General features: G+C 43.4%; 1 protein-coding gene across 1 annotated transcript in view; it reads right to left on the bottom strand.

Annotated features, from left to right (window-relative positions):
* LOC124620529 (protein phosphatase PTC7 homolog) overlaps nt 1–26,925 on the bottom strand; it is a 114,285-nt gene that overhangs the window by 22,015 nt on the left and 65,345 nt on the right. The window contains exons 2-4 of the mRNA XM_047147075.1: nt 24,956–25,135; nt 17,953–18,151; nt 931–1,187 (exon numbers count right to left, since the gene is read on the bottom strand). Coding sequence (XP_047003031.1) covers nt 931–1,187; nt 17,953–18,151; nt 24,956–25,135 — 636 coding nt within the window. The remainder of the gene's footprint in view (nt 1–930; nt 1,188–17,952; nt 18,152–24,955; nt 25,136–26,925) is intronic.

The raw sequence follows: 26,925 nt of genomic DNA, 5'->3' as shown, positions 1-26,925 counted from the left end.
CTTCAGTTTTTTATCCTTTTCACCCATTTACAGACTTTTGTATTTCTTAACCTGCTGTATCCATTCCTGTAAAGTTCAGACTGTTTCACCATCTCAGTGATATGGTAGGATGCACATCATTAGTGGCATCACCAAGTTTTACAGTCTTCTATGCAGAAGCACCTAATGAACCAACGCTGCACTGGTGTAAGTACAGACATTTCCAAGTCAGCTATAGTAAAATTCCTGATATTTCAAGTCTTTTCCTCATAATCTGGCATTCTCTGTAAAACTTTCTTTTTCTTGTGTAAGACCATATCAACACATATTTATGACTTATGTCAGGTGGTGTTCTAAATGTTTGCTCTCACATCATGAGGATGATAATCTAACCCAATAATCTCATTTCACCTTCAAGCACTGCCAGTCACCTAGTTTAGACTGTAGAATGACATTTCTTGTTTCAATATGACACGTGATGATCTAATCTTATCTGAATATTTTGGGACTTGTGATTAAAAGATACAAGGACTCAGTCTAGCCACATCACAGAATCTGTTATGAAGAGGAGGTGGAAGTATTAAACTGCAGGTAATCTTATTTATGTGTGAGTTAATTGGGCATAAATGTCAGCACAGGTTTGGCTGATGTGGATGCTCATTTCCAGGGAAAATTTATGAGCTCTGGATATGAGGCAGTTGAGGTACATTTGATAGAACTAATTTAGGCATTAAAGTTAAACTCCTCTGCTTTCTTAAACAACAGCCCAGGCTGCAAATAATGGCAGCAATACCTCTGTTAAAAAAAGGAAATGGAATGCATGTTCTGGAAGGTGAGTGAAATGCTATTGTTAATTAACTAATTTTCAAATTTGCAGTGTAGGAGTAGTTGTATCAACAGAAAAGCATATCAAAAATCATCATCTATTATCATCTAATACACTTAACTTACCAATTGCTTCAATACCATTGTGGCGTGCATTCTGGGCAAATGGTGACAAGAAATTACTATCAAATGCTAGCGCACGGGCCATGAGAGCAATGGAATTTGCAACACCCTGAATCTTCAGTGGGTCACTTTCTCCTTGGATCTTGCACAACTCTGCCAGCAGTAACTGGTCAGGCACATTGTCAAAAACCCCATCTGTTGCCAATAGGATGACATCACCATCTTCAACAGGAAAATTGGATGTATCTGCAGCTTCAGGCCTGGAAGGAGGAGAGAGTGTAATAAGTACTGTAAAATACTGGAATGATTAATAACTGAAACATCCTGGCAGATTAAAACTGTGTCCTAGTATAGAATGCTAACTCTGAACCTTTGCCTTTCATGGACAAATTCTCTACTGCCCACAAACCACTCTCATAGTAGTAAGTTGTGGACTGCATCTGGATAGTTCCGTTGGTAGAGCATTTGCCAGCAACAGGCACAGCTATCTGGCTTGAAACACTTTTTGGCATACAATTTCAATCTGCCAAGAAGGCTCAGCTCCAATGCAAACTAAAAACTAATAATTGCTAGTATTTTCTTCCTCTGTCATCTTTCACTAACACTTCACACCGTTTTCCTGGATCGAGGTGTCCTACAAGGCAGAACCCATACACACCTTGACAGCTTGGCCTTTTAAAAATTCCTGTAGGAAACAGGGCAGTCTGCCATGGAAACCCACCTTTAAAGAGTACAAAGGATACTAGTTCTCCAGCAGGTGTCGTAGATCTTCTCCAAATCTAAAAACACGGCCACTGTCTGGGATTTCAGCAGAAAACCATTCATGTCATAGGTGGACAAAGTAACGAGATGATCAACTGCAGAATGCTGCACTCTAAATCCATACTGTGCATTCATTAGTAGATTGCACGACACAAGCCACCATACTAGCCGGGCACGAATCATACGTTCCCCCACCTTGCAAACACAACTGGTGAGAGAGATGAGGCAGTAGCTAGAAGGAAGGTTTTTTGTCCATACTGGGCTTAGGTATGTGTATAACGGTGGATTCATGCCAAAGCCCGGAAAAAGTGTCCTCTGCCCAGATGTGGTTGCCCGTGTTAAGCAGAAAGTGCTTGCCCGCAAGAGAAAGGTTCTGCAACATCTGAATGCGGACAGTGTCTGACCCTGGGGTGGAGGATCGGAATGCATTGAGAGCATGATCTAGCTCTCTCATAGTAAAGGCGGCATTGTAGCACTCACAATTCAGAGAAGACAACAGTATCACCCGAGCCTCCTTCGCTTGTTTCCAATGGAAGAAGGTTGGGTGACAGTGGGGAGAGCTCAGAACTTCCACAAAATGGTGGCCCAAGGTGTTGGAGATAGCTATAGGGTCCATCGTAACAGTCTACTACCTGTAAGACCGAAATTGGCGAATGGACCTTAGTCCCAGAGAGCCAATGGAAGATGGCCCACACAACATAGGAAGGCGTGAAACTGTTAAAAGAACTAGTGAATGAAATTAAGCTAGTTTTTCTGCTATCCCAAACAACATGACTACACTTTGCACACGCCTGTTTAGGAGGTCTGTTAAAAACAAGGATAGCAAATCTAGGTGCGCAAATTGCATTGCGTCACACCTCTGTCCACCAAGGGACTGGGACATGATGTGGTAAAGAGGATGTGCAAGGAATGGAATATTCCGCAGCAGTAAGCAGAACGTATGTGAGATATTCCAGCTGGTCATCACAACTGGGGAAATCTTGTGCTTCGAAGGTTGCCAGGGAGGAGTAAAACTGCCAGTCAGCGTTAGGCCAATATTACACTATCAAATTTCTTTGTCAAAATCGACATCTCAAATACTTATGTCAAAGAAGTTTGATGGTGTAATAGGGCACTTTGTCAAATCTCGTCTGTTGTCAAATTGATCAAATCTAGGGCCTTGCTGTAGTTTTGATCATAAAAGTCGCTTGGTTTCTGTTCACTGCAATATGACATGTTACCACGTGGAGCGCTAGCATCGCTTTTAACAGTTTCGAAAACTACAAAATTAATAGAGATGTATGAAGCTGATGAGGTGCTTTACAACGTGAGGCACCCTGGAAAAAAAAAAAAAAAGGATTAAGAAGATTGAAGACCTAACCTAACCTAACCCAAACCTCTCCTGTAGCAAGGAATCTGGGTGTTACAGTAAGCCTGTCTTCTGCAGATATAGCAGTTCTTAAGTGGGTATTGTGCTTTGTGATACAAGGACACACTTCACTGAGCAAATACTGAAATGAACGCTCATCCATTCTTAAGTAATTTATGTACAACTTTATGTCCTCCACTACAAGCTCACGTAACAAGTTTTTTTGAATGCTTTTATCGTCTTGTTGTAAAACACACGGCTTCACCAAGGTATGTTTCATTTTTTCCCCCCCCGCTTCTCTTCCACATGTGCACACAGTGCAATTGAGGTACATGCAACTGCTGTGGTTAATAACAAGTTGTTGTTGTCACCCATCATGAACTTTGACGAAAAAAATGATGACAGTGTAATACCCCTTTTTGCGCCATGTCAAAGATCTTTGTCAAATAAATTTGACAAATATTTGATCATATCTTCGATCAAATCTTTGACAAAGAAATTTGACAGTGTAATACCAGCCTTAGTGAGCTACCATTTGGGTGTGCACAGAGGTGGGGTAGGAATCAGCAAACGGATAGCACATGGGAAATGGTCGCTCGAGTAGGCATCAGAAAGAACAGACCACTCAAGATGATGGGCAAGCTGGGCAGTGCAGAAGGAGACATCCAAATGGGAATAGGTGTGTGAGGAGTCAGAAAGGAAAGTGGGTGCTCCAGCGTTAAGGCAGAAGAGGTTGAGTTGATTAAGAAGATCAGCCAAGAAGGCATCTCTGACAGCACAGGTTCTGGGAGAACCAGAAAGGGGACGATGCACATTAAAGTCACTGAGTAGCAGAAATGGGGGGAGATATCTGCCCAATAAGCTGAAGGAAGTCTCCCCAGGTGAGATCGAATGACGGAGGGACATAAATGATACAGAGGGAAAAAGTCAGGTGCGGAAGGACAAGGCAAACTGTAACAGATTGAAAAGGGGAGATGGGCTGACTGGTTGTCATCCCATATGAGCAGTATGATGCCCTCATGAAATGGGATGCCAACCTCAAAGGGAAGATCATGAAGAGGAAGAGATGTAGGGGTGTCATCTCAGCGACTGCCGAGTGACATCCTGTGAAGAGCCACTACTACATGGCACAGAAACAGGAGGATCCTGCTCCATGAGGTCTACAGAAGCATCTGCTTGCTTCTGCAGTTGGTCTGTGGAGTCCAATGCTGAAAAAAACGTCGGTGGTGTGCACCACCGACATGGAGGCCAGCCAGGCTAAGATATCATGTGGCAATACCATCGAAGAGGATCTTCGAGTCTGTGAGGAAGAAGATCGTTTGCCTTTGGTGGACTTCAAGCTTCTCCAGTTAGAGGAAGACTCTGGTGTTGGTTTGCTGGAGTGACATAGGAAGTCATTGCGGGAGTACTCCTCCTATCCTTTCCAGCCTACCAGTTGTGTAGCTGGTGGCTTCGCCTTTTGAGGCTAGAGAGTTCGACTTCTTGCACAGTTGCATGGGGGGATGACAGTGCTACCTTGACACTGGGCGATTTCACAACCTCAGAGCTGAATCTGACGTCGTACATCAGTGTGGCCTTGTCCTTCAAGGAGTGAGGGGTAACAAGAACAGAACTATAGGTGCCGGACCAGAGCATGCAGAGTTCATGACTAGCCAATAACTTGCGAGCGACTGGGTAAGGCACTTTTTCATTTACCCGGATCTCTTTTACAGCCCACTCATCAAGATACATGGGACAATCCCGAGAGGAGGCAGCATGGCCACCATTGCAGTTGATACAGCAGGGAGGAGGAGGCAGACAATCGTCCTCACACGCATCCCTACCACAGGTTACGCATCCCTGCCACAGGTTACACATTTGGCTGTGTGTCGACAAGACGTTCTAGTGTGGTTGAAACTATGATACTGGCAGCAGCGCATCAGGTTCAGAATGTATGGCTGGACTGTGATAATTTCATAGCCTGCTTTCATCTTTGAAGGAAGCACCGCTATATCAAAGGTGAGAGAGAGTGCAAGTGGGCACTAAGGAGAAATCTACCTTTCTCGTTACCTGGTGGATGGCAATGGCACCATAAGGAGAGAGGCAAGATTGGCTTTCGGCCTCGGTTAGACCGTTGAACAGCCAACTGTAAATAACATCATGGGCAGAATTCAAAGTTATATGGGCCTCGACACAAACAGGGTAGCCGTGGAGAAGTGAGGAGGCAATCAGTCATTGTGCTTGAGAATCAAAACTAGTCTCCAAAAGCAAAGTGCCATTCCATAAACAAGGGCAGGATTTCACAATAGGGCCGGCAATTTCATCGACACCTTTCTGAATAATAACCAGATTTACCATGGTAAAGAACTGACCGTCTTCAGTATGTGAGACAATGAGGAACCATGGTGCAACGGGAAGGGTCTAGATTATTCTCTCATTATAAGAAAATCCCCCACGATTGCCAGTGTCTCTGATGGCATGCTCCTTCTGTGAAGGGCTCGCACCCGCATTAGGTGATTGTTTATACCTCACGAACACCTGACAGAGGGACCCCCAGATATGTTCCCCAAGAGAGGAGAAAAAGAATAGCAAGAGGATAGACATGCAGTGTGGAAGGGAAAGATGCTGCAAAGGCTGGGGCCCCATGGTAGCCAAGCATGAACCCACCACAGAGTGACGAGCCCCCTGGGTGGGGGGTTATGAAAAATCTGTATATCATTCATGAGTCAAACATTTGCTGTTCTTTCATATTAACATGTAGTGGTGGTGATGGTGTGTTAAAAAGGGACTAAACTACTGGGTCATCAGTCCCTCCATGTCATGAGATGAACACGTAAAAAGCTAAAAAGCAAAAGAAGTTGGAACTTGGATGCTCCAACTATATAAGTAAGTCAAAGAGTTTAAAAAAGTGCATGACAATAGTTGTAATACGATCAGTAGAAGATAATTGAGATAATCAAGGCAGTATCATGCACAAGAGGGTCTAAAGGCAAAACAAAGTGACAGGGGAGAGGGGGGGGGGGGGGCATAGAGTTGCCTGCAGTCACATGGGGGGGTACCCGCCACAGAGTGAGGCTCTCCCCCCACAACCACCTCCGACACTGAAAGTGGGAGAAGACATAGTTTAGTGTAAAATCCGCTGTCTCTCTCAGGAAATACAACACTTGGGTAGTGGCTGTCTTGTCATCTGCAAGCACCTGAGATAGAGAGGTAGGCAAGCTGGGAACGTGCCATAGCTTGGCCAGCAGGACGCAGTCAACAAGAACATGTGCTATTGTCAGTAGACTGCCACAACTGCAATGAGCAGGATTCTACCAACACAGAAGGACTTCTGTGTTTAGTCTCACGTGGCCAATGTGTAGTCAGCACGACACAATGGCACCTTTCCGAGAGGCCTGGAAAATGTAAGCCACACCTTAGTAGACATCTTAATTGCTCTTAACTTGTTTTGGTTCCTAGTAGCCTGCCATTCCAATTCCCAGAGCCTCAAACTACTGTGTCAAAGTTGTAATCTTAAATCTGTGCTCAGTATTCTGATGTCAAGATGTTCTCCTGTAGTTGCATCTTTGGCTAGATTGGTGGCGAGTTCATTTCTTGAAATGCATATTTGGCTCAGTGTCCAGATGACGGTCACTGACTTTCCAGGGATGTAGAGGCCAACCAGGTCCCGGATGTTAGCGACCAAAAGATTTTTGAGAACTCAGGGATATTCCTTTTAAGCAATTCAGGAAATGGCTACAGATCGGAAAGTTTGTCGTGGCCAGGTATCCGACGTACCACAAAGCCTGAGGTATGGCAACCAACTCTGCAGTGTATACACTGCAGGCACCCAGCAGAGAGTGCTGCTCATGTCCTACTGCGTGTGCAAAAGCATAACGAATCTTGTCATTGACTTTCAATCCATCGTTTAGATGCATACTGAATTAGAATATTCGTGGAGGATCGAACAAAACAAGTGTCAGAGAAGGGTAGAATCAGCTTCCTGCTTGAAACAAAAAAGGTCTATTTGTATCATAGGACAGGGTACAAGTGGGGTGTGTCGAGAGGGAGCCCTAGGAACATAAAGGAGGCTGTTGGAGGTCCTTCAGTAGAGTATCAAGTCAGGTCCCAGTTGTCTACCCAGTTTTAGGCAATGCACAAACAGTTTGAACTGTTGTTATGGAACAGAGTTGAGTGACATACCGCGTAATTAGCCAGATACTGTTGTTGTCTAAACCGCAGTGGTGGCGCACCAGCTTACACCAGGCGGCTGTTAACAGGGCTTGTATGGAAGGCCCCTGTTGGCAACTGCATGTTAGCGTGGTGAATAGGATCCAGCAAGCTCAGCACCGATGGTGCTGCTGACCCATAGGCAACGCATCCATGGTCCAGAGCAGGATAAAATCAGTGGTTTGTAATCTCTGAAGAATTACACAGTCCGTGTCCCACAAGGAGTTACTAATAAAACTGTGAGAATTTAGCTTCTTCACGCAAGTTGTCTTGAACCAGCAGACATGTGGCAACCAAGTTAGGTTGTTGACAAATAAAATGCCAAAGAATTGAAACGTTTCAGTGACTTCAAGAAACTGGTCACCAAGATAAATTTCTGGGTGTGAGTGCAAAGTCTGGAGTTGGCAAAAAATGCACAACTTGTGATTTTGCAGGAGAAAATTGATAGCTGAGATTCAGGGCCCAGTCATGTACTCTTCAGGCAGCCCCCTGAAATTGGCGCTCAGCGATGCAGTGATGCGGAGGCTTAGTACAGGCAAAGATCATCGACTTACAATGATGCAGGTACTGTGGGATCCCACTGCATTTACAATACCGTTGATAGTAATAGCGAATGGTTTTACACTCAGAACCAATCCTTGAGGGACTCCAATTTCCTGTATTATCGATTGCCGAGAGTCGGAAAACATGGAAATGTTGGAGAGATAGGAAATTCTGGATAAAAATGAGTAAACTGCCCCGGAAACGTCACTCATGCAGTGCAGATAGTACGCGAAGACACCAGGTGGTATCATTATGCCTTCTGTAGGTCAAAGAACACAGAAATCAGATGGTGATGGGTGAAGCTTTGCACACTGCACATTCCAGACAATCCATATGTTCTGTGGTGGACTGGAAAGCCTGAAAGCCACTTTGGAATCGTGATATATGCCCTTCAGCTTCAAAGTACCAACAAAGATGGCAGTCGACCATACATTCATATAGCTCACACAGCCCATTTATCAGAAAGACTGGCCAGTACTTAGTTAAAATATGTGGATCCTTTCCCAGTTTCAGGACAGGAACAATATCATCTTCTCACCATTGAGAAGGAAATTCTCCTTCCCACCAAATACGATTGAAAAGCCTGAGGGTATGTTTCATGCTGTCGGCACAAAAATGTTTCAGGATTTGATTGTGGATTTTGTCGGGTCCATGGGCCGTATCTCGAAACTCTGCCAAAGCACTATGAAACACCTTCACTAAGAGGAACACTGTATGACAGGACCATGTGCATGGAAGGATAGCGGGCAGCACTCAGTGAGGATGGTAATCACTGCAAGTGGACACTTCAGTGAAGTGTGTCACAAAACATTAGACAAGTACCATGGGATCAGCGCAGATATTACTATTGACACGGATGCTAGAAACCATCATGGGTGGTAGATGACCATGAATTTGGAGGAGTTTAGTCCATACTTGGAATGATGGGGTGTGGGACTGCATAGATGATACATATTACTCCCAACACTCCTGCTTCCTTTTCTTTATTAAAAACCGCACTTTCACCCGGAGTCCCTTGAATGCTGTTAAATAATCCAGAGATGGGCAGTGCTTGTGCCACTGAACTGCCCTGCAGTTTTTCCCAACACCTGCGACTATATCTTCAGACCACCACTGCACCAGCGGTTGTTGGGATGAGCTGAAGGAGTATGGTATCATTGCTGCAGCAGCACGAATAATATTATCAACAGTATCCTGTACAACTTTGTCAATATCTGTTGCATGAATAGCTGCAAATGTGGCTGCAGAGTAGAAAGCCTGTCAGTCAGCTAGAAAGCTGCCACCAACACAGCACATGTTCCAGATTTCTGTGAGTGAAGAGGGGGAGAATAGGAAAATGGTCACTGCCACAAAGATTGTCATGGACACACCACTGAATCAGGGATAAGATATTCAGGCTGCAAACTGTGAGATCAATAGTTGAGTATCTTCCATGGGCTGCACTGAAGTTTGTTGCAGCTGCAGTGTTGAGTCGGCAGACATCCACTTCTGAAAGGTCTCTCTGCGAGACATAGTGTCGCTCCTCCACAGAGGATTATGAGCATTAAAGTCCCTCAGTATGATGACTGAGGAGGTAGCTATTCCAGTAACTCTAAAAACTGATGATAATGGAAAGGTCCGTCTGGGGGTGGGTACACATTAAAGGCTGTCACCCAAATTGACAAGCAGACACTAATGGCCACGGCCTCTAGCTCAATGGTAAGGGGCACCTGCTCACTGAAAATATCAGAGCGTATGAGGGAACAAACCCCACCACATGTTCTCTCAACAGTAACATGACTGGTACAGTAGGGTTTGTAGTTTTTCAGAGCAGGGAGATGTGTTGCCATAAACCATGTTTCCTGAAGTGCTATGTGCCAGTTACGAAATAAGTAGCCCTTAAATGACAGAGTTAGGTCAGATGGTGATAGTAGCTGTTACTGAAGGAGCTTTGGAGTCAGGTCTGAGAAATTGGCGAATGGAGAAGATGGGTGTGATTACTCCTCTGACAGGTCACAGTCCACCTTATTATGTAATACAACATCAAGGTGCAGGGTTGGGGAGCAGAACATCAGAAGCCTCTGAAAGCAGTTTATCTTGCTGCTTATCCTCCTTATCCTTGTGAGATTTAGATTTCTGTGAACATTTCCCCATTTTATCATCCAGAGCAAAGAGAACCATACTTTTCTTTGGCCTGCAGCCTGTGCCTGTGTGTGCAAAAACTGAGACCATATCATTCTGATGAAGACTTTCAAACTTTTTGGTTGGTTGGTTGGTTGGTTGGTTGAGGTTTAAGGGACCAAACAGCAAGGTCATCAGTCCCTTGTTTCAAATACGCGCCATTCCGCTAATGGGACAACTCAGTAAAGTCAGAACAATAAAACGGAAAAAGGGAAAAAACGTAAAAGGCAGTATGTTGTCATTGGTAAAAAACAAAATGAGGGAAGTCGGCAAGAGAACGAACCCAACACTATGCTGAAGCAGCATAGGCAAGACCACCTGTGATTTAAAAGGTACAACTGCTATAATGTGGAAAGTACGTATGGAAATAGAAAGACTAACCAAGCCTAAAAAAAAAAAGGGTAAAAACAGAGTAAAAGGGGAAGAAAAGAGAAATTCGGTCAGGGAGGTGAATCAGGAATCTCCGAACACTGCTTACAGTGGGAGACACCTAAACACTCACCGCCCTGCCCCAATACCAGAGAGAGATTAAAAACCTTAAAACTGAGAATAAAAACCACTTTCCCGGAGGAAACCGAGAACCAGAGAGACCATCCGGGAATCGTCAGCCAACATCAAAGGTAAAGTGTGGGGGAGCCTGTACTTAGCACGCAGAGCCAAAAGAAGGGGGCACTCAACCAAAATGTGGGCTACTGACTGGAAGGCTCCACAACCACATAGTGGGGGTGGCTCATCACGCACAAGAAAACCATGGGTCAACCGAGTATGGCCAATGCGGAGAAGACACAGTGTGGTCGAGTCCTTTCGGGAGATGCGAAAGGAAGAACGCCACGGACCTGGTGTCACCTTAATTGCACGAAGTTTATTAGACAGGGGAGTGGCCTCCCAAGAATTGGCTCATGACTGTGCGAAGTGGGATTTGATGTGAAGCCGTAAATCCGCTGCAGGAGGGGCTACAGAAAACGGGGGGTAAGTAACTGCTCCCCCAGCCAAACGATCAGCGAGCTCATTACCCGGGATACCCACATGGCCAGGGACCCAAAGGAAGTCAATAGAACAAGCAGCACGGTGAATATCAGCGAGATGGTCATGGATGGCAGAGACCAAGGGATGGGGCGAAAAACACTGGTCAATAGCAAGAAGGCCACTCATCGAGTCCGTGCATAACAAAACGCGGTTGTGTTGGGACTGTTTAATAAAGGTAAGGGCCTGGGAAATTGCCATCAATTCCGCAGTAAACACCCCACATGTAGATGGCAGCAGATGACTTTCCGTTCCAACAGAGGACGTGAAGGCATACCCAACACGATCAGCAGATTTAGAGCCATCAGTGTAAAAACAACAGCATCCCGAAACTCCCATAAAATTTGGCGTAAAAAGGAACGGAACACCACCGGGGGGGATGGAATCTTTCTGACCGTGGCGGAGATCCATCAGAAGTCGAGGCCGAGGAACTAACCAAGGAGGAGTGGAGGGGAGGGGAGGGAGCGAGGAAGACAAGACAAAGAAGGAAGCTGAAAATCACGGCAAAGAGACGCAAGGCGCAGCCCAACCGGGAGACTATCAACAGGGCTAGTAGGGAAGGCACCGGTGGCCAAACGGATACCACGATGGTGGACTGGATCCAGCACGTGCAGTGTGGAAGGAGCAGCTCAACCATAAACTTGACAACCATAGTCCAAGCGAGACAGAACTAGAGCAAGATAAAGATGGAGGAGGAGGGAACGGTCCGCACCCCAAGAGGAGTGGGCAAGGAAGCGAAGGACATTGAGTTTACGGAAACATCCTACCTTCAGGAGTCTGATATGGGGCAGCCAAGTGAGCTTGTTGTCGAAAAGAAGACCCAGGAAACGAAACTGTGGGACCACAGGCAATCGTTGTGCATCGAGATAGAGCTCTGGATCAGGGTGGATCGTAGTACGGCGACAGAAGTAGACCACCCGCGATTTTGAAGGAGAGAATTGAAACCCGTGTGAGAGGGTCCATGCAGAGGCACGCCGTATAGCTACCTGGAGCTGCCGCTCTGCAGATGCAATTGAGGAGGAACTAACCCAAATGCAGAAATCATCCACTTACAGGGCAGGGGCGACCAAGGGACCGACAGAGGCCAGAAGTCCATCGATAGCAATGAGGAAAAGAAGGACACTCAAGACAGAACTGCGGATTCCAAGCGAAGTAAATGATCGATTGAAGACCGTCCCTCTCGAAAGCCACACTGGTAAGGCGACAATAGATCCCGAGATTCGAGGACCCAATTGAGCCGACGGGCTACCATCCGTTCAAGTAACTTACAAACAACATTGGTCAAACTAATTGGCCGATAGCTGTCAACAGATAGGGGGTTCTTACCAGGCTTAAGGAGAGGAACCACAATGCTATCCCTCCACTGAGAAGGGAAGTCACCCTGGAGCCAGATACGGTTAAACACCCGAAGAAGATGTTGCCGTTGTGGAGCACTGAGATGTTGAAGCAGTTGGTTATGAATGGAATCTGGGCCAGGAGCCGTATCATGAGAAGAAGATAAAGCAGAAAGAAATTCCCATTCAGTAAAAGGTTCGTTGTAAGATTCTGACTCACAAGGGGTGAAACGTAAGGCGGAAGCTTCAGCCAGCTGTTTTTGATTAAGGAAAGCAGCTGGATAGGAGGCTGACGCTGACGCCACTGCAAAATGGGTCGCAAGATGTTCTGCAAGAACTAATGGGTCCGTACAAATGCCATCTGGGAGGTGAAGGCCTGGGAGGGTGGACTGCCGAAGGCAACCTTGGAGAGAACGAAGTGTAGCCCATACCCGTGACAGAGGGATAGTAGAACCAAGGGAAGAAACGAATCGTTCCCAACATATCCACTTACCCTGTTTGATTAAATAACGGGCTTTAGCACGGAGGCATTTAAAGGTAGTAAGGCTGGCTACGGATGGGTGCCTCTTAAAGTGTTGCAAAGCTCGACGGCGATCACAGATGGCAATGGCAATGGCCGTACTCCACCACGGGACTTGCCGGCGACGAAATGGTCCAGATGAGCGCGGTACAGCAAGGCTAGCAGCGCGAACAATCTTGCCAGACACGTCACGTAGGACGTCATCAATACAACCCGACAAAGAAGGAGAAAACTCGACCTGTGCAGTGTGCGGTGGAAAGACCAACGAGGTAACCTGTCCATCGGGGAGTGGGAAGGGAGCGTGATAATCAACGTGAAATGGTCACTATCACAAAGGTCGTCGTGTGGCGACCAGTGTAATGAAGGGAGGAGAAAGAGAAAGATCAATGGCAGAAAAGGTACCATGACCGGCACTGAAATGAGTAGGGGAGCCATCATTAAGAAGGCACAGGTCGTGGTCTGCAATAAATTGGTCTATAAGAAGACCTCGTCTAGATGGAAAGGCACTGCCCCACAAAGGATGATGAGCATTAAAATCTCCAAGGAGGAGGAAGGGAGGAGGAAGTTGCTGAAGAAGGGTGGTTAAGGCAGCAGGTGTAAGAGTCCTGTCAGGAGGTAGATAAAGATTGCAAACTGTGACTGCAGAGTCTAAGTGGACCCTAACAGCAACCGCTTCCAATGTAGTTTGGAGAGGAATCCACATGCTAGCAATGTCTGTACGGACCAACATACAAACGCCACCAGAAGCCCGCAAGGGTCCGACCCGATTTCGACAGAAAACACGGAACCCACGGAGGGTCGGTGAGTGAGCATCAGTAAAATGAGATTCCTGGACAACCACACAAACTGCAGAGTAGGATGAAAGAAGGGATTTCAATTCCGGAAGGTGACGATAGTATCCATTACAATTCCATTGGAGAACCACAGAACGATGGTTTAAATGAGGGCTGAACACGCTAAATCCAGTCATACCGCCGGGTCCCCACCCATCACCGACAAGGAGGGGGCGACATTCATGAACAACAGGTCAGAATCCGGTTGTGAAGTCGGGGAAGGGACCTCCGGTGACACCAGAGGCTCTTTGTCCCGGGACTTATGTTTCCTCTTCTTTTCAGGCAGAGATTGAGGAGGGCTGTGTGGCATAAAGGAGCCAGCTGCAGCAAGATCAGGAACAGAAAGAGACCGGGCGACCTGGGGGCCGACAGACCGCGGCTCTCGCGGTCGTCGCGCGGCAGCAGACCTTTGACCTGGAAGGTGCCGGGAAGGGGCATTCCGGGAGAAGCGCCCTTGACCGGCAGACACCGAAGGAGTGGGACACTTCTCCGGCTGGGGAGGGGGAACAGCGCCCATAGGAAAAGGTGTGGGAGCCGCAGGGGAAGGGGGGAGGAGAGGGGTCCGGGATGGGGGTAAGGAAGGGGGAGGAAGGGGTGAAGATGTAACCAAGGCGTAACTAGATATCATGGACACAGGGTGCAGTCGTGCATATTTCTTACGGCCCTCTGTATAGGTTAAACGATCGAGGGACTTATACTCCTGAATCTTTTTTTCTTTCTTATATACTGGGCAATCTGGTGAACGTGGAGAATGACTACCATGACAATTTACACATACAGGAGGGGGAACACAGGGACTCCCCTCATGGAGTGGACGTCCACAGTCACCACAGAGAGGTGCCTGGGAACAGCGGGAAGACATGTGGCCAAAACGCAAGCACTTTAAACACCTCATAGGAGGTGGGATGTACGGCTTCACATCACAGCGATAGACCATAATCTTAACTTTCTCAGGGAGGGTATCCCCTTCAAAGGCCAGGATAAAGGCACCAGTATCAATACAATTATCTTTAGGACCCTTCTGAACATGCCGAACAAAGTGAACACCCCGCCGTCCAAGATTGTCCCGAAGTTCCTCATCAGTTTGAAGGATGAGGTCCCTGTGAAAAATCACACCTTGTACCATATTTAGAGACTGGTGAGGGGTAATGGACACAGGAATTGTGCCAAGATGGGTACAGGCACGAAGGGCCGCAGATTGGGCAGCTGAAGCAGTTTTTATCAGCAACAAACCCGATCGCATCTTGCTCAGGGAGTCCACTTCGCCAAACTTGTCTTCAATGTGTTCCACAAAGAAGAAAAGGTTTGACACTGGTGAAAGTATCTCCATCAGTCCTGGTGCAAACTAGATAACGGGGGAAAGGTTTTGCCCCTAGACGACGGGCCTGACCCTCTTCCCAGGGGGCAGCCATGGAAGAGAAGGCCGAAGGGGCAAGAGAAGCAGCACTTGAGGAATCAGTTCCACGCAGAGAGACGGCCGCAGAAGAACGGCCAGAGTTTTGGAGCCGTATGCGTTTCATCTGCATAGCGTCCGCCCTGATACCACCCACTCCAATCAGGGGCTCTCCTCACGGGCGCCACCCAGCCACAGCAAGGGCCGTCTGGCACGGCGGCCATTGCCGCGAGTTCCGATGCTCCAGGATGACGAGCAACCACTCCAAGGCACGCATGAGGAGGTACAGCGCAGGTATCAGAAGTGTGATCCCTGTGTGTTCAGGGGGCTCAACCAAAAGGGTACATAGCGACCCCACCACACGGGCTGGCTACCGTGCTGGCTATGCACCCTAGCATCGGACAACGACGTGAAAGAAAAGGTGGAATGTACTAGAACGGCGCACGTCGGAGACACTAGGTAAGGTGCTCTTCCCCAAATGGCTCACACTACGGAGGAGAAATTTTGTAATGGAGGTCAAACCCCAGAGGGGGACCAAGGAATGCCAAAAGGAGATGATTACGCAACAAAGCCGGAGTGTAAAATCAACAGAACCAGGAGGATAGCGGGGGCCAACATAAGCAAGGACACCAATAGAGGGAGAGGAGAGGGCAAGGGGAAAGGAGCATGGAGGGGAAGGCAAAGGAAATGCAGCCCGGGAGAGAAAGAAGGCTGCAATGGCTCGGGGACCCGTGCTCGCCACGCACGTATCTACAAAAGAGTTGTGGACCCCCTGGGGGGTTCAAACTTTTTCTTTGCCTCTTGATAAGACAGGGATTCAAGTGTTTTATACTCTTGAATTTTCTTCTCCCTCTTAAACACTGAGTAGAGTGATGAATGAGGAGGGTACAGTTCTGGACAGTTGACACACTGAGGAGGTTGATCAGAACAGCTACCCTCCCACTGAGGAGGATGGTCACAACAGCTACCCTCATAGTGTGCTTGTCCACATGCCCAACAGATATCCTCATTAAAACAGCAGGACGACATGTGTCCTAACATTTGGTACTTAAATCATCTCATTTGAAGAGGAAAATAAGATCTAACATCAACACCTATAGGCCATGACCTTAACCTTCTCAGGGTGGTTGGGGGAGGGGACCAAACAGTGAGGTCATCGGTCACATTGAATTAGGGAAGGATGGGGAAGGAAGTCGGCCATGCCCTTTCAAAGGCACTATTCCGGCATGTGCCTGAATTTAGGGCAATCACTGAAAACCTAAATCAGAATGGTCAGGTGCAAGTTTGAGCCTTCTCAGGCAAGATGTTGCCTGAGAAGGCCAGGAGAAAGCTCCAGTGACCACTACATTATCTTTAGGTCCATTATGGATGTGGGTGAATAAAATGGACTCTATGCCATGTCAGATTAGTAAGCAGCTCTTCATCAGTTTGTAACATTAGGTCCCAATGGAAGGTAACACCTTGAATTCTATTGAGGTTGTTACATTGAGAAACGGTGACTGGTGTATCTCCTATCTTTACACAGGCCTGAAGTTCCTCCACGTGACTGGTTGGTGTGTGATGTTTTGATCGGCAAAGATCCATTTCTCACTTTATCTATTGCTACAACCTCCCCAAACCGATCTTCAATATTTCCAATGAAAAACAGCTCTACTCTGTGTTATGAATGGTTCACACAGTTTAACAGAAGTTAAAGATGACCCTCATTCAGGACGCCCTTGAAACTCTACTATGTTCATGTCAGGAACGTCAACAAAATTATGCATACCAACTGAAGACTGACTGTCCGAGAAATTGCAGAAGAATGTAACATTTCTGTTGGATAATGTCATTAAATCCCGACACATCATCTTGGAATGCATCGTGTTGCTGCCAAGTTTGTTCCACAGCTCATGAGTCAAGAACAGAAAGACCTCCACCTTGCAATCAGTGAAGAGCTTTTGGATCGCGCATATAGGAACAAGACATTCCTTAAGAGAATCATAATTGCTGATGAGATGTGGGCCTACCGTTATGATGTTGAGACGAAGGTTCAATCTTCACAACTGGTTGGAACAGGTTCCAAGACGAGAAAAAGCTCATCAGGTCAGGTCAAATGCTGATAGTTTTCTTTGACTTTGAAGGATTAGTACCTCATGAATTCGTACCACAGGGACAAACTGTTAATCAATGATACTATCAGGAAGTGTTGCAACGCATGCGAGAAAATGAGAACGGTTGGCCTGAAATGGGGTGAGACAATTCACGGCTCTTATATCATGATAATGCAACCATACATTCTTCCCCTTGGCACATGACTATTGCACAAAAAACAAAATTACTGTGCAGCCTCATCCTTCATACTCTCCAGACCTAGTACAGCATAGTACATGAGAAGCACACACTGGGGTGGCCCTTACTTTTCAACATCTGACAGTTCTGCTCCCAATCCCTTATCTTGTTCCAACCAATAAAGAAAATGATCCATGAAGACTTTAGCAAATATATCTGCTTCATGCACGAAGTAGTCCTTTATGTAACACAATTACCAATGGTACACGAAAGTCTTTGTTCCTGACATTTTTTGTTGTTCAGCTCCATCCTTCTTATCTTTATAAGCAGCAGTAAGTCTTTTTTTTATCTTTCCATTAAAAAAATTTATTTCCCTTACACAAATTCATTTGAATATTTTGATATCAGTATTTTCTATGGTACACAATACCTATAGCTAATTTATCTCAATATTAAGTTATGGTCAACTGAACTGCCTCACTCATGCATAAACACTTCTGGATTACAAAATTTAAATATGTTATGTAATAAGGAGGGCCACAACCACTATAAATATTTGATATTTCATCTGAGGCAGAGATCACCAGACAGCTAAATAAAAAACTTTTATTGACTTCTAGATTATCTAAAAGCTTCTAATTGATAGTTACCTGTCAGAGAGGACAAGCCCAGTGTGGCCAGGTGGTGGCATTGACAGCTGGAAAGGTGTATTGAAGTAGTGCTGCTGTTCTTCAGATCTGTGCACCACCTGTCCACGGCGTACGACAACAAACCCAGAGTCTCCGATGTTCGCTGTGTATGCCATGTGTGTCTCGCGATTCAGCACAACCACGCACGCTGTGGTACTACCTGCAACACATTTGAGAATATTTTACCCATGTCTGATAAGACAATTATTGTCAGACTTTTGTTCCTGTTTCCACTGGGAAAAATATTATATATACTGAAAATCTAAATTGACTTACTAAAGTTTACATACGGCACAGCATTTGTAAATCTTTTCACTAATTATAAAACACAAATACTATTAAGGATACTATCTGAAAATTAAACCAAATTAGCTTGGTCATTTTCATTTATTTTCTGAATTCCAACTAACAATCTCAAGTGTATATCATTAGATTATTCAAATTATTGTTATAAACTGGATTTGATGATTTGCTTTTGGGTAAAATGATGAATAAGTTTTGTGGCTATACAACACCCATACATGCTACATATATGTCTCTGTGCAAGAAACAAGAGTAAGTTCCCTCTGCAACAATGGAATGTTTTCCCTAGTGCCTCATTGATTGATATTCAACGTATTATATGCCAATCTTACCAGCCCTTTAAAGCCGAATGGCAAGTCAGTTGAAATAAGTAGAATTTTTGTACAAATACTGACTTGCCTTTTCAGGTTACTATTTCCATTCAATATGGCTGTAGGAAAAAAGGGAAGAACTTGAAAAGGAAATGGTCATTGAGAAGATTGATTCAGCATACAGAAAAATCAAAACAACTTTCATTGAACTTAATACCAAGTAGTACGAATGCAAGAGGAATTCTAGTGTCAAGCACAGACGAGAGAGTGAGTAGATGGAAAGCATACACAATTTGCTACCAAGGGACTATTCAAGTTGATTCCTGTCTGGCGACATAGCATCATCAGACTTTTTGAGAAGTATAATCCATAAAATCTCGAAGGTAACAAGGGCAGATAGATCAAGAACAAAGTGCTCAGATTAAAGAGGATCCAATATAACTATTTTGTCTTCCACCCCTACTGTTACAAGTCAATGCACTGAAGAAGCAATGACTAAAATAAAAGAAAGATTCAAGTGTGGGATTAAAATTCAGAGTGAAAGTGTATCAATGATCAGCATCGTCGATGACATTTATATCCTCAGTGAAAGTAAGACTTTAAGGACTTGCTGAATGGAATGAACAGACCAATGGGTATAGAATATTGATGAGGGTGAAAGTTATGAGTAGTAGCAGAAATGATATTTATTTACTATCAAAAACAGTCTTGATCACAATTTATTTATTACAGTGACCGGTTTCAACCACTACTGTGGTCATCATCAGACCTACAAGTCATAAACAAAGCTTTAATTAGAGGGCTATGTACATTAAAGAAAGTACATGAGGCTACAAAGCTATAAAACGAAGAATTACCAATGAGTAAGAACCTCCTCCTGATAATAAATCACTACTGGAGAAACCAGTGCACATCTTACTATATATAATGGAGGCTCCGCCCACTTCTAACGGAATGATGTCATTGCTAACCAATGGGTTATAGGTTGAATAACAATGTAAAATTTCTTACTTAAAAGAGCATTGTCAAGAAATGAAAATAAACACACACTAAACTTAGCTTGTTCGAAAGCTATTGTCAATTAAGAAGCTTTAAAAATATTTAAACATGTAGGATAAATGAACTTCAGTTTGACAGTACATGAGTTGCTCTCTCAGGGCCTGTTAGTGAACCATTTGGAACCACTGGTTGCCATGGTGAAGTTGGACTCCATTCCAAAGATGTGGCAGCAGGCTTCTTTCTAACAAAGTTGTTGTGAAAGTGGAACGGCGAGGACTGTCACGTCAGATGATGTATCATTGAGCAGCAACATGTCTTTATTGAAACGATTTTCAATAAGTAGGCTGCAATAGTCATTAACTGGCATGTGCAGTACATGCTGCACAGATACACATATGATTTACTGGTGTAATAAGAGACTTCCATTTACATAGATTACATAATAATTCTTACAGATCAATACTAAGAAGAAAAAAAAGAATCAAGAGGGAACAGTAGTTGTGCACATTTATGAAATATTGTCTATGAAGTTCATATGTAGGTTCCATTTTTTATTTTTAATGAAAATGAAAGGAATTTGAAATTATAATACTACAAGCCATAGTGTCAAAAGTAAAGGAATGTGAATTAGCAATATGCAGTCTTAAAGCATATAAGCAAACATTCTAAAAACAGATAAATAACAGTCATAAATAATGTTTGGAGCATATAAGCAAACATTCTAAAAACAGATAAATAACAGTCATAAATAATGTTTGGCGAAATAAAATTACGAAGTAAAGATAAAATATTTCCTAAAGGTCTGATAATTTTAAAAACAAGGGACAGATGAGTGAACATTCTAAAGCAGATCGTCAAAAAGCTCAAAGAAATGTCTGTCTTTGAATTCAAGCTGCTCATTTAAAACAGATAACGGTTTACTTCTGTGAAGTGAATAGATTTCAATTTCTTCTAAAGTATTTAGCAGTACTCCTTTTGGCACAGTATGTAATATTTTCAAATTGTTAGAAATGCAACCCTCAGAATGATTGTATCCATCAAGATGTTGACCAAATATTGATTTGGTATGTGCAGTACCAGTAGTATGTTCCTTAAAATGTGTTGGAAAGTTACGGCCATTTGGCCAATGTACTGTTTCTCACAGTCATTACATAGTATTTTGTAAACACCTGACTTTTGGTGTATATTTGATTCCCCAATTGTGTGTTTCAGTTTCACCTGTAGTGGGTTATTGGTTTTGAATGCTATTGTCACACTTGTATTCTTAAATAATTTATTTATTTTATCTGAAATGGGTCCCGTGTATGTCATTTTAGTAAATCTCTTCTTGGAATTTATAACAGCATCATTTGTTTGTTGTAATTTTTGATATAACAGATCAACCTGATGGGCATTGTTTAATTATTAAATAATTTACATCCAAAACTTTTATTTACAGTAGAACACAAAAGTAACAATAGTATTAATTTCCTGGACCTCACAATTGCAAACAGGAATGGAAAACAATTTCTATTTATAGAAAACCCACATCAACCGACATAATAATAAATGCTTCATCATGCCATCCATTAAAATACAAAATGGCATTTTTTAAAACAGTAATACATAGGATATTGAAATTACCTCTTCAACCTGATGCAATCCAGAAGGAAATTGATACCTTGAAACAGATAGCAGTTGCTAACAATTATAATGCCCATCAGGTTGATTTGTTATATCAAAAATTACAACAAACAAACGACGCTGTTATAAATTCCAAGAAGAGATTTACTAAAATGACATACGTGGGACTTATTTCAGAAGTCATAAAAGATGTCAGATGTCATTAAAGAAGAAGATGAATATTGTTGTTATTTTGGATTTCAGGGAGATATAACTCCACATCATAATTTGTACATGGGTCCAGAAGGTGCACTTTGAAGACCCCCTGTCAGAGAAAACAGCTGAACTGCTGAGGGCATTCTCTTGCTGGAGCCATCCACATGAACAACTATAAAACTGTGGATTGCACTTAAAAGTGAAGAAAACAGTTGTAAAAAACATAATCTGGAATATAAATTTTCTTGTATTGCATCGCATTTAAAATTATTCTGGGCCTCTGAAGACGCCAATGCATCAATTTATTTCACCCCTGGCTGTGTATCTGGAGGTCTGATACACCCAGATCCTTGAGATGGTCAGTAGTACATGTCCTGAATAGCTTGGTCACTTGAGGTAGGAGATACAGGCTGATCCATAAACCAAGCTGCCATAGTGTAAATGTGATCTGAAAAATGCCTTATAAAACTGTCAAGGCATTTTGAACATACAATGATTTGAAGCCCTTTGTGTTCACAGGAATTTCAAGTGTGGAAGCCAGGCTAATTTTGAGTCAAATAATATATTGTCCCACAATCATGAGCTATGGCTAGTTAGAACTTTGACAAGCATGGTTAAAATTGACACACTTTAGTTTCTCTGCTGAGAACCAAAAATCAGTTTCATTGGCACAAGCTTCCAGCCTCTTGACAGTCAGCTGAAATTGCCTCACTGTTGTATGTCATCATCTACAGTACAATTAAACTGTCAAGGGCAGAACAGTAGCACCTGAAAAGGTTACCTCAGGATTCAGAAGCCAGACGAGGCATCATCTGACCATGCATTGGAGTGTCTAACCGATGTAACTGGTATGGGCTACACTCTGATAACTGGTATGGTAGGTAAGATCCTTGCCTGGCTTCCACAAAGGAATTAATATTGCCTCCTTCTAAGTCGTGGGGCACTGTCCACCAAACCAGATCTGATTACAACAAGAAAAAAGTTTTGCTTTGGCTTCAGGATGCAAATGATGCATTATGAATCTCATCAGGTCCTGGAGCAGTGTCTTTGGCCACAGACAGCTGATTCGAGTTCCCAGACGGAGAATGTAAGATTGTAGACCTCATCACATGGGTTACACAAGAAGAAGTGGAGCCACCTACTATCTCCCTGGTTCTACAAAACACTTGCAATGCAGGAGTTTGTCTGGGTGACACAGTGGCGGTAAAAAAGTGTTCTGCTAAAAACAGAGCCATGTCTTTAGGTGCATCCACCAAGACCCCATTTCTCAATATGACTATAAGGGAGGTGTACCGCCCTTGCCTGAAATCCACCTTACTGAGTCCCAAACGGACTGATTAACCGAAGTTGTATATTCCTTCCAGGAGTTCCCCTTCTGCTCATTTATCACTCGCCTTAGTTGTGCTCTCGCAGATAAGAAACCATAAATGTTTTCTCTGATTGGATGATGTTTTAATTTCCGCACAGCTGTGCATCAGGTTCTGATTACCAAGTGGTATTTGCTATTCCATCAAGGGACAGACTGTCATCGGAGGTGGTTGCTAGACTGTGGAATGGAATCTGCAGCAGCCCATTTGATGTCACAGCTGATGTGGTCCACCATCTCCTGGGCACAATCGTGTTGAAACTTCCTGGCAGATTAAAACTGTGTGCCGGACCGAGACTCGAACTCGGGACCTTTGCCTTTCGCGGGCAAGTGCTCTACCAACTGAGCTACCTAAGCACGACTCGCGCCCCATCCTCACAGCTTTACTTCTGTCAGTACCTCGCCTCCTACCTTCCAAACTTTACAGAAGCTCTCCTGCGAACCTTGCAGAACTAGCACTCCTGAAAGAAAGGATATTGCGGAGACATTGCTTAGCCACGGCCTTGGGGATGTTTCCAGAATGAGATTTTCACTCTGCAGCGGAGTGTGCACCTCCCCCCCCTCCCACCCCCAAACCAAAGATTTAAAGTCACTTTGGTTTTTTTCTTCTTTTCTGATATGTTACACATCCTGGAGGATCTCCTCCCTATGGATAAGTTGGAACGAAAAGTACATCTAATCCAATTTAACCCAATCCACACTATCCTACATAACCAAGTTAACCAGTCCTTCATGCACGAAGTGTGATTAACCCATCCCTTCTTTGAGTCAAGTTATGCCTACATTTCTTCTTTCCCCCAATTTGCTTCAGTACCTATCAATCAGTTACTCCATATACTCATTCAATCTTCAGTATTATTCTATAGCACAAGATTTTGAAATTATTTTCTTGGCTGAACAGTCTATTGTCCATGTTACACTTCCATACAAGGTTATACTCCAGACTTCCAAATATACTTACGTGCAGTGTTATTACCAATAAGTGTTTATATCCTGCCTACTATGGCAGTCAGTTACTTTCCTGCTCAAATAACAAAACTTGTCGATTACTTTTAGTGTCTTTGTCTAATCTAATTGTCAGCACTGTTTGATTTAATTTGACTACATTCTGTTACTTTGTTTTACTTTTGTTGATGCTCATTATATAACCTCCCTTTCATTTTCTTAGTGTCGGAATTACTGTCTCATTTCTACAGAAGTAGTACCGAGTGGGCCAAACAAAACAAGCTCAGAAAATATGTCATACAACTAAAGATAGGCAATGTGACATATCATCCACACCTAGGGCCTATCTTCAGTTGCACGATGTATTTTCTGGGTCAGCTTTGTTTTGCTCACTCTGTATAACAACATTTTGCCCCCATATTTTATCCCTGCAACCTCTAAAATTTCAAAGAGTGTATTCCAGTAAACACTATCAAAATATGTCCCTAAATCTACAACTGCTATAAATGTATGTTAGCCTTTCTTCAACCTAACTTCTAACATTAGGCACAGGATTCGTGCTGCCTCGTGTGTTCCTGTACCTCTACAGTATCGAAACTGATCTTCGGTGCTGTCTACATGTACGTCTACATGGCTACTGGGCAATTCACAATTAAGTGACTGGCAGAGGGTTCATCCTCTATTTCTGTGCCATTCACTCTCTAAGAGCACATGGGAAAAACGAACACTTAAATATTTCTGTGTAACCTCCGACTTCTCTTATTTTATTATTATGATCATTCCTCCTTATACTGATGGGCACCAAAAAAATATTTTCTTCAGAGCATGAAAGTATTATGTTGGACTCCACCTACATAGACGAGAAATGACCATCATAATAAAACAAGAGAAATCAGAGCGTGCACAGGAATATTTAAGTGTTCATTTTTCCCATGCACTGTTTGAGAGTGGAACGGAAGAAAAATAGCTTGAAGGTGCTTTGATGAACCCTCTGCTAGGCACTTAATTGTGAACTGCACAGTAATCATGAAGATGTAAAAATAGACTTCAGTTCACCTGAAAAAATCATGGCCATATCTGCAACAATATTTGTTCACAAGAATAAGCAACTGACAAGTAATTTTTATGAAACTTCCACTGTCAGCCATCTGTGTCTATGGCATCCTGCAAATCAGTGAGAAGGAGATTTAAAGAATAGAAAAAGTGTAGAGTAAGCACTCACCAAGCACAGGCCGCTTGTCTTCGAGCAGCTCATAGTACGAGCTGGCAAGCAGCGCCGCTGGCTCAGATGGTGCAAACCTGCCGTTGCAGACTAGCCGCTCACAGGCACGCATCAGTGACGATGAGAACTCTCCCGGATCGATTCCATAATGCCTCCAACCACCAACACCGTCCGCCACACCTGTGACATAACGGACAACCCAGACAGTCAAGTAAACGTTGTGACACACACTGTGGAAGAGGAATTAAAATCTGACTACATAAGTGCAATAGTGCATCCCCTCTTATATTTTCTTGTTATGTAAAATATCACATCCAGGGAAAATGTAAAAAAGCTATCATCAGCCTTTAAAAGAGGCCATCTGGAATTATTCAGATTCGAAACCATTAAAAGTCAGTGTTTGCCCCTGATAAATTAATTTCTACACAATCCATACTTGTGAAAGCCTATTGTCAATTTCCGAAGCCATTGGCGACTTGGCAACAGATCAGGTGAAGAATGTGTGTGGCATATATGGAACTCAAGTACATACTCATCACGTCAGCAATGTGAATCTGGTCCAGCACCAAAGGAGCCACAAAAAACACTAATATCTTAACTACTATACAGCTTGGAATGTTTGCTGCTAAGTCACACCACCCCCACATATGGAATAATTGTGCCAGTAAATATGGTAATATTTTAATGTGTGGCCCATAAAGGTACATAGACAGCTGTCACTCAAAAAATTTAATTATAAGTAAATGATTCAACATGTTGAAAATCAGTGCCACAAACGAAACAAGTCTGATAACTCTGAATGAAAGAAAATACAAGGGACTGGTAACGTTGCAGACTACCTGTGAAGGAAGGAAGGGCATTACTACAAGATTATCTTTTTTAGAAGAAGACTACATTAGTACCTGAAATTAGATAATCAAGGAATTGTTAAGAACCATACAGCTAGAGTGATGTTTAAGGGAATATTGAGTGTTAATGTGAAGAGGAACAGATTATGATAGGTGCCAATTAGCATTGTTAGTTGTTATGGGAGTATGGTATCTATTAAGCAATATGTTGACGGGAAGGAAATTTGCCAAAATAATGCCTCAATATAATGAATTCTCAGACTTGAGAATACTTTATCTGGGCAATTAGCTGAAAAAGTCTGCTATCTCAACTCCTGAAGTTCTAAATTTTGCAATTATACTATGTTAGGTGGAAATTTTGACACATACAAAAATATTTATTTGCAGATGAATGCCACATATACTAAAATACAAAGTGCAACACATTATTCTAGAACATGGCCAAGCAACGACAGCAACTAGTACATTGGCAGCCGGTTCTCATGTACTAATATGCTAAAGCACAGTGTAAATATCTCACTAAAATTATGTCATTTCACTTTGAGTGAGGGCCGAAAAATGCACTACAATTGTGCCATTTTCCTGTGAATGCATATTGGAATGCAAATAAAACAGAAGAAAACTTGTGTAGTGCTCTTTCTGTGATAACTAGAAACCAGTGTCGAGCACTGAAATGACAGTCAGCTGCACTATGATCAACTCGGAGGAGCAACACAGCTATCTGTTTTCTACTGCACATGCTCTGATGTAACGCCATCCCTTCTGCCACTCCTTGTGCTACATTGCTCACAGCACCAGGTCAGTATTTTTCTTTGAAACTGCATGTAGTGTATGTTGCAAGTATAGGTATGGGAACTCTTAAAAAGAGTAGCTGTCATGACTTGTCCTACATCAGAATGTACTGTTTATTTACTATATGATTACCAGAACCAATAAAACTCAACTCTACTCTAGCACTTTGGGTGAGGGGTCTAAGGTAGAGTGTTAAATTTTGGACCTGGGTTCAATTCCTGCTAATACTTTTTTCCCCATTTTATTTTATTCCTCACAATCATAAAATTTAAAAATAACTGTTCAATTTATGGACATAAAATTAATATATTCAATTTAGTTACAATTACT

Source organism: Schistocerca americana, chromosome 1, assembly GCF_021461395.2.
Source record: "Schistocerca americana isolate TAMUIC-IGC-003095 chromosome 1, iqSchAmer2.1, whole genome shotgun sequence".
Lineage (NCBI taxonomy): Eukaryota > Metazoa > Arthropoda > Insecta > Orthoptera > Acrididae > Schistocerca > Schistocerca americana.
This window is presented reverse-complemented; position numbering and strand designations above follow the sequence as displayed.